Source organism: Vigna umbellata, chromosome 1 (genome assembly GCF_029865625.1).
Source record: "Vigna umbellata cultivar VRB3 chromosome 1, Vumbellata_1.0, whole genome shotgun sequence".
Taxonomy (NCBI): Eukaryota; Viridiplantae; Streptophyta; class Magnoliopsida; order Fabales; family Fabaceae; genus Vigna; species Vigna umbellata.
The window spans coordinates 18,511,450-18,520,829 of record NC_142165.1 but is presented as its reverse complement, the minus strand read 5'-3'; the positions used below and the strand labels follow the sequence as shown (position 1 = coordinate 18,520,829).

At 39.4% G+C, this 9,380-nt stretch overlaps 1 protein-coding gene across 1 annotated transcript; it reads left to right on the top strand.

Moving 5' to 3' along the window:
• Positions 1–5,798: 5,798 nt before the first annotated feature.
• Positions 5,799–6,439, top strand: LOC124839797 (uncharacterized). The gene has a single exon (XM_047315723.2). The coding sequence runs from the start codon at positions 5,876–5,878 to the stop codon at positions 6,320–6,322; it is 447 nt and encodes a 148-aa protein (XP_047171679.1). The 5' UTR covers positions 5,799–5,875; the 3' UTR covers positions 6,323–6,439.
• The last annotated feature ends 2,941 nt before the right edge of the window (positions 6,440–9,380 follow it).

The window sequence follows — 9,380 nt, the reverse complement described above, 5'->3', positions numbered from 1 at the left end:
GCCAAAGGAGCCTGGGTGGATGAACTTCGAGAAGTCCTTTGGGGATACCGTTGCACACTGCACGGTACAACTAGGGAAACCCCGTTGAACCTTACATATGGAATGGACGCCATGTTACCAGTAGAAGTAGGGGAACCTACCATGCGAAGGGGAATGCAAAGTCTGCAAGATAACAATGATGAGCTTCGAGTGGAGCTAGACACCTTGGATGAACGAAGAGAGGTGGCAATGATCCGAGCGGAGGCGCGAAAAAGGCTTCTTGTGAGACGTTACAACACCAAGGTCAGACCTCGACAATTTGTTGAAGGAGACCTCGTGTGGAGAAAAACGGCTGAAGCCCGACGAAACCGATCGGCGGGAAAATTGGCCGCGAATTGGGAAGGCCCCTTTAGGGTGGTGGAAAACTTACAAAATGGAGCATACCGTCTGGAGCATCCGACGGGAAAGGCTATATCCAATACATGGAACGCATCCCATTTAAAATTTTATTTCAGCTAAGAGCTTTGTACTTGTTATTCCATATCAATAATATTATTATGTTTATCACACGAAATCTTCATCATGTCTTAACAGCCGAGCAGGTGAGGCAGATTTCTTTTGTGAACTCTCACCTTGGTCTTAGGGCACGCTTCTAGACAGCTCCTAAGGCCTAAACCGAGCGAGTGAGGCAGATTTATTTTGTGAACTCTTACCTTGGTCTTAGGGCACGCTTCTAGAGAGCTCTTAAGGTCTAAACCGAGCAGGTGAGACAGATTTCTTTCGTGAACTCTCACCTTGGTTTTAGGGCACGCTTCTAGAGAGTTCCTAAGGCCTAAACCGAACAAGTGAGGCAGATTTCTTTTTGTGAACTCTCACCTTAGTCTTAGGGCACGCTTCTAGAGAGCTCCTAAGACCTAAACCGAGCGGGTGAGGCAGATTTCTTTTGTGAACTCTTACCTTGGTCTTAGGACACGCTTCTAGAGAGCTCCTAAGGCCTAAACTGAGCAGGTGAGGCAGATTTCTTTCGTGAACTCTCACCTTGGTCTTAGGAAACGCTTCTAGAGAGCTCCTAAGGCCTAAACCGAGCAGGTGAGACAAATTTCTTTTTGTGAACTCTCACCTTGGTCTTAGGGCACGCTTCTAGAGAGCTCATAAGACCTAAACCGAGTGGGTGAGGCAAATTTCTTTTGTGAACTCTCACCTTGGTCTTAGGGCATGCTTCTAGAGAGCTTCTAAGACATAAATCGAGCGGGTGAGGCAGATTTCTTTTGTGAACTCTCACCTTGGTCTTAGGGCACGCTTCTAGAAAGCTCCTAAGATCTAAATCGAGCGGGTTGCTTCTACAGAGCTCCTAGGAAGTAAACCGAGCATGAAGCGAAAGGCTATGCACGAAAATTTGATACGTAAAACAGGAAAGTACAAGAGATGTGTAGAAAACAAAGCCTCAACAGGCGTATATTCATTAAAACCAAAGTTTGTTACAGGATAAAGTTGAAGTTGAAAAAGCAGTAAAATCCTATGTCTATGGACTAGGGTTGGACATCAACTCCATCGGTCTCTTCAATCATTTCGACAGCAGTGTCGACATTTTGGACGACCGGAGGAGAGGAGGGAGGAACATGGATCAAAACTAGTTTGTTATCCACCACCATCATACTCACATCAAGGCGGGGATTGTCGGTGGGCACTTGGAAGAGGAGATTACACTGGGCGAGAGCTTTGTCAAACCCGAGCAAATGCTCGTATACCACCTCATCGCCCAAAAACTTGTTTTCTGCCTCCAATTTCGTTACCTGCTGTTGGAGGAAATCCCGCTCGGCTATCACCTTCATGAGGGAAGTGGTGGCTTTTTGGAGGTCGAGTTGGGTATCATCCAAAGACCGTTGCAAACGGCGCTGAGTAGCACGGGCCTCGGTCAACAGAGTGCTGGCTTTCTTCTTGTCCTCTGTCGCTAAAAAGAGTTGTTTTTATACTTATAAATGAACTCAATCTTGTAATTTTTCATGTTGTTCCTAGTTGAAAAGTTGTAATAGGTAGTAGATTGTTATGTAAAATATTGTACAGGAAATGATATATTATTTAGACTCTGTCAGCCAATTTTCGCAAAGCGAAAGCCAAAATTCGCACTGCCAGAAAAAGAAAATTCGCATAGCGCACCAGTACCTGTGCGCTGAGCGAATAACATCAGTTAAAATACAGCAGTTAAGAAAATTCGCATAGCGCACCAGTACATGTGCGCTAAGCGAATTAATGAATTTAAGTGGCTTTAAAAGACGTGACAGAGCGACAGAAACATTCTCTTCAGAACAGAAGTTCCAGACAAAAGCAAGAAACGGAAAACATCTCAGGAACTTCCGGAGACTACTTCAAGGCATCAAGACACCATTTTTGCAAGGGATTGCTTCAAATGTGTACGTTTAGATGACTAGGAGTAGTTAATTTCTCTTTCAGTTGGAATTGGATGTAATGAACTTACTCTGATGTAATTTTCCTGTTCAATATATTGTTCTTCGTTCATATGCTCTTTCTTGAATTTACTATCATTGTATGGAAATATAATGTTATTTGAATGTTTCTGATTACTGGAAAGTAACTTTGAACATGACGACGTAGATAGAGCACTTAAGTGATTTGGGATCTAGGAATAGACTCAATAACTTGATCATTCCTAACATCGGACTTAATGCAAATTGTATATTAAATTGACTAAGGGATTAGCATTTTAATATATTAATTTAGAACTAGTTGCTAAGGGATTAGGACTAGTATGCCTTGATGTGAATGTTTGAATGAAGTAATGAAATCTTGAACAGAGTTTTATATTCATATGATTCATGAAACCCAATTCCAACGAAGTTTCATTTTAAATATAAATTTCTTGCACACCAACTGTTTGATAAAATACCAAAAATAGTTTCTTGTGTTGTTTTGTGCATTTTGATGTCTAATTGAGTTATAAAAGGAAGAATTGTCATGTGTTGCACAAGTCCCTTGGGAGACGATACTTTTACTTATTCACTGTATTACTTGGAACGATTTGGTATACTTGCCAAAAAGTTAACAGCCAGGTGAAGGGTCAGGTCCTGATTGGCCTTGAAGGCGGCATCGAACTTCTCCTAAAGAGTTTGAAGCTTCGTGTAAGCTGAAGCTCTCTTCCGGGCGGCGTAGGCTAAGCACATGGCCGACCGAGCGGTCAACTCCAGAGCCATGTTGGAGGCCTCCTTCTCGGTCATCCTACTGACCAAAGCTTTTTCCTCAGTGAAAAGGTCAAAATGGATGTGTTTCGCCACCCATGAGTCTAGACTCAATAGCCCAGATAGAGGAGGCCCGTCGGGCAGACTCCTCTTAGCATGCTTGGACTCCACGGAAGTTTCCCGAACGGCCTTACGTTTCCCCTTTTTCTTTGGAACGGACTCCAATGGGGGAGCCCGGTCGGTAACGATCTCGACCGGGGGCGGGGGAATGGATACCTGTTGGACTTGAAGGGATGTTGCTAGAGCGACGACAGTGGGAGGGGCGCGAGACGAGCTCCCTCCTGGTTTCCTTACTTCGCCCCCCCTCTGAGCGAACAGGCGGACAAATGTGTTGTTCTTTAATGGATCCATTTTGGACAGATAATCTGCAAGGTGAAAGAAAATTTAGATAAGTCCCAAATGGCTGCTCAACAAAAGACAGTAAAAAATAGCTTACCGAACACATTAGATGGAAGGTTCTTGTTGCCCAGAAAACCGATCAGAACACGACAAGAGGACTTAGGGGGTAGCTGACAAAGCTGGTTTATTAAGTCCAGATCCTCGGGAGTCATCCGGGGCTTGGGCCAGGAAATAACCTTCTGAGGGTCTCTGGTCCAGTAGAAGGGGAACTTAGCCTCTCTGGTCGGGAGCAGAAGCTCTGGTACCCAGTTTCCGTGGGCACGACTTTAAAGAAATGCCCTTTAAAGTCTTTGTACGAGCTATTGTAAAGGGTCAGTAGGTGCATGTTCCCGATCGTCCAAAGGGAAACCCAAGGCTTGGACTGATGAGGCTGTAGATGAAAGAAATAAAGGAAAGCTGTCGGAGTAGGGTTAAGAGCTAGGCCGGAGTAGATGGCGGAGAATGCTTGCATGAAAGCCCAACCGTTCGGGTGAAGCTGCGTGGGAGCCACGTTGAGCGTTCTCAGTACGTCCATTTGGAAATCAGAGAAGGGGAGAAGAACCTTCAAGTCTTTGAACATAGTAGCATACACGTAAAAGAAGTCGGTGGGGTAATTACCCCGATCGTGGCAGACGCACTCGGTCATCTGGCAGATGGCCAGTTTAAAATGCCGAGCATCTTCAGCCGCCTTGACCAAGGAGATGTGGCCGATCAAATCCTTAAAAGGGCGGCGATGGTGGAAGGAGGAGGAAATTTGCCTAACCTCATGAGGAGTCCAGTCGTAGCTGGGGACAACTGGCCAAACTCTGGGTTTCCCATCCCAAGCGCCGGTGGAGTCCACATGGATGACAACTTCTTCAGGAGCGTCGCTATCCACGAGGAGATCGGAGGAGTTCCCTGAAGGAGAAGCCCCCGCACCGTGACCCGAGATAGCACCCAAGGAGGAGGAAGGACTGTTGACGTCGGCGGCGTACCCCCTACCCTCTTTGCCGGAGAAATCGGAGGACATGGTTACCTGAGAAGATGAAGTTGAGGAGAGCGGGAACGAGGAAGCCAGGTAGAAGGCAAGGGCGACGGTGAGAAGACAGAAGTAAAAAGTTAGGGTAAAAGTATGGGTATTTATACAAGATAAAAACCGATTCAACTGGCACATCTGAAGCGTCAAACGCCAAAAGATCTGACGGTCCAAGCGACTTGACGGTTCAATCGTAGAAGGATCTGACGGCTCAGGCGATCTGACGTTTCGTTTTTTACCTTTCCCGCCTAAAGTTTACAGTCGTGACTTTACGACTCCCGCCCTAGTAGATATAAGCAGATTGAAGGCTTGGATAAAGTAAGAGGAGCACCGATCGGAGACCACTTTAAAACCCTACGCAAAAAATATTTTTGCTAGGGCTTGGGAGACTTGTGTTACTACCAAGTAGGATTGACCGACCAGTCATGTTCAGATAATACCGAGCAGGGTGGAACGAGTCTAGTATGACCGATCGGGCCTTTCCAGCTATTTGCTGGAAGACATCGTTTGAATGCTCATGAATGCGTGATTAATGAGGTAACGGTCATTGTCGAGTAGTTACGGTCAACATTGAACGCCATTAAGAGGTAAATTAATGGGTAATATTCTCTGAAATCATATAAATAACAATCAATGGAGAAGGTAAACTCTGTTTTTCTATAATTCGATAGACTTGCAAAGACCAATTCTGACTTAAGCGTCAGAGTGTCTCCTGCAGGTCATCCCATCTAGATTAAGAGTGAGCGTAAGGAAGGCGGAAGGTGAAAGACCGATCGGTTGAGGAAGAGTGTTTCCGGACGAAGGCAGCAGGAGTTTTCTCCGATCCCATTAAGCAGAAACAATAAGATTAAACATGCAACTATTTATTTAAAATAAAATAAAATAAACATTTGTAAGAGAAATAAATTTAAAAACGAAGGTAAGTCAAGAACTATTGTTGAATTGAAAACTGTCAATGCCCTTGTAAACTAGCTTATCTCTATTTTAATTTTCATTGAATTCAACTCTTTGAGATAATAATAGCATACCACATAACATAACAGTCATAGTATAAGTTCCACGGTTTCGTTCTTATCTCAATAAAAATCCATTAGTCTTCAGAATCCGGTGTGCTACAAAAAGGTCCACATCACTTCCTGCTCACAGTTTCTCACACAACAATATAAATATCTATATCCACACTGCTGTTCGTTTCATATTCCAACCTTTTTATTTCTTTACCAACAGTTACAATTCAACTCATTCCAAAATGAAGAGCAGTGAGAGCAAGCTGATGAGGATCATTGGATCGCCGATAAGAGCGCTGGGGAAGGCGAGGGACATGTACGTGCGGAGCATAACCAACTGCGGCCAGCACGTCAGCTACTACGGCGATCCCATGGAAGGTGCCGGAAGGTTCTCCAGGAGCCACAGCGTCGCCGCCGCGTCGGTGAGGTCCGAGGTGAGCGACGAGGATTACGCGGAGCTCGTGAGAGCCGCGTCGGCGAGAACAACCTTGGCCAACCGAATCCACGTTTCGAAAGTGTTGCCGAAGTCTAGCAGCGTCGGGATGGCGAGGATCGACGAGGATAAAGCGGTGGAGTCGGAAGGAGGCGTGGCTTTCGCCGCCGATCTGTATCCGAGGAGTAGAAGCTACGCTGTGGCCAAGAGCAAACCTGCGTTTGAAACCGTTGTGAAGGTTCAGGCTAGGAAGTAGAATCGCTTAGGTTAATTAGAGCAGAGATTTCAATTGAATTTGTAAGAATCTTTCTTCTTCTTCTTCTCTGTTTGTGGTTCCTGTTTTGGAGAATTAAACGCATTCTGTTTGAGTTTATGTGTATTGATTTTATTGATGATCTGAAAGATTTTCTTGTAATTAAGACTTTTTGGCTTTGTTTAAGGACTGTTAGAATTAGAACTTATACATTTAGGCATTCGCATGTTTTTAATCATTTTTTTAATTGGAGTAATCGTATCTAATTTTTATCACAATTATCTACTTTAAGGATTCCAATTGGATAACACATACATTTTATATATTTATTGTTTTGAATTAAAATAATTTGAGAATCTAATATTTACTGAATAAATAATAAAAAGCAAATACATTATTACATGATGTAGAAACTGGCGTCAGAGTTTATAGAGAGAAAATGTTCATATATATATATATATATTTATATATATACACACCCATTTGTCACGTCGAAGCCGGAGAAATTCCGTCATTACCTTTTTACTCTTTATGCAAAGAGGAGCTCTCTGGCATGTATTATTAACTAGATTTAAATTGAAAATAAATTATATTTTTTACATAATTTTTTTTTTTTAATTTTATTATCTAAGCAAATTAAATTATTCGTTCAACTCGTTTAGCAAGTATGTGAAGAAGGAGCTTTCTATTTCTTTTCTTTACTTATCTAATTAACTTCTTTCTTTTGGAATTAAATCCTTTTAATACATTGTTATTAGCTGTTTTGACGGAGTTTCGATCAAATTTTCATAGAACTTCAATGTGAGATGTATTTAAGAAATTATAGTCTATATTTAATCGAATAAAAAGTACTGATTAATTTATCTTTTTTCTTTAATCTTATTTTTTCTTCATTTGTTTCCTTTTAGACATAAATTAATTAATTTATTTAATATTTTTATTAAGGTGTAATTTTAATTTTGTAACATCTAATTTTAATAGTATAAAGCTACTAAAATAAAACATTATTAGGTAAAACAAACCTATAAAAAATAAGAGATCTACATCTATAGAATCATCTAACTACACCCTTACCTCTCACTCGAGCAATTGAAAAGACGTCTCCTTAAGTTCACATCATTTAGGTGAAACAAACATGGAAGTAGACAACACAAAAGTAAGAATAAGCTAGTATATCAGAAAACATACATATAATTTAAAGCTAAACATTATACACCACAAATAAATCACACAATCCCAAAAATATAGTTTTAGACTGACTATTCGGATAAGGTATGAATGTCGAGCTATGACGAGTCATGCACTTGTGGTGGTGGAACAACTGGTCCCTCGAGCTATACCACATAAGGTTAGCCCGTAAACTACCTATAGACAAAGAACACCAGACCATAGACTAAGACATCCTACTACTTCTCACACATAATCTCCTTCTCTATCTGAGATAGAACGATTATTTGAGCGTCAGGATAACCTCCAAGATTGATTCCCTACATTCATAACAACATTACAGGGCACCACCATGTAACCTCTCCCCAAAGGTCATGGAATCGACTACACAGACACCTATGCTCCAATAGCAAGGTTGGAAGGCATTTGTATTCTTCTATCATTTGTCGCGTTCAACAAAATCAAGTTATATCAAATGGACGTCAATAATGCATTTCTAAATGGTGATATTAAGGAAGAACTGTACGTGGAACAATCTCCAGGCTTTGAGTGCCAAACGAATCCCACACACGTCTTTAGACGTAACAAAACCTTATATGGTTTAAAGCAAACTCCTAGAGCTTGGTATGAACACTTAAGTCTCTTCCTTATAAAAAATGGTTTCACTAAAGGTCTAGTAGACACCACGCTCTTCAAGAAAAATGCCAATCAAGACTTCATCATCTTTCAGATATATGTTAATGACATTACCTTTAGTGCTACTGATGAAAAATTATTCCGAGACTTCTCGATTATGATGCAAGAAGAGTTCGAGATGAATATGATGGACGAAACTAATATAAAATTTAGTTTATTAGGTAATATAAATGATTTTCTCCATTATCTTTCATCTTAGTTTCGTTTAATTTGAAGAATGTTTTTTTCTTTGAAAATTTTCTCTCTTAACGTTTCTTACATTTTTTTTCTTTGTATAAGTTAGTTTAAACAATCAACTATATTTCAAGAAATGTAATTTTTAATTTTACTGAATTAAATTATTTTTAAAGTATATACTTTATTAGTTTTATTTAATATTTACTTTTTTATCACGTGCAAATATTTTATTTTCAATTTCTTTTAAAATAAAATTGAATTATTTATAGTTTCATATTATCTTAAAGCATGTTCGATTTGAAGTTATTAGTCTTGTCATCTTAATCATAAGCAATATAAAAAGAAAAGTTTTGACAATCACATTTCTTTTTCAATAAACAACTATTTGGAAATGATAAGATATTAAATTAACATAAATTAAAATAAAAATTGAAATCATTCGATAGAAAATTAATGAAAAGAGTTATGGCTAGTTACACATGATAAAATTGTTTTCCTTATATTATTCATGAAAAAATTATACGAACAATTTTTAACATGTTGGTTGCTTCTATTATATTGTGGACGATGATTTAAGGTATTGACGTATTTGATTCTCGTGGATGAGGCATGTTGATGTAAGGATTGAAGGGTCTATAACATGTCATGAATACTTTTTTCTCCTCTTTTGCTCTTGTGATTTATTTTGACGGATAAAATAATTTTTTGCATGGTTGGTCACTTGACTTGAACTTTTTGTTTGAATGTAGGCTGAAATGTTTTTCCAATCTCCTTTTCCATATATATCAAGTCCTTCTAAAAATCGCCTGTACTCAATAAACAAATATAAAAATTAATATAATGTTATGGTATAAAATAAATTATAAACATTATGATTATATTAAAAATGTTATTTTCATATATATATCTAAAATTTGAAAATCAAAATATATTAAAATTTGAATCAAATTCTAATTCTAATTTTGCGTTCAAGTTTAAAAATTAAAAATATATTTATCTTAAAAGTATATGATAGAAAAAA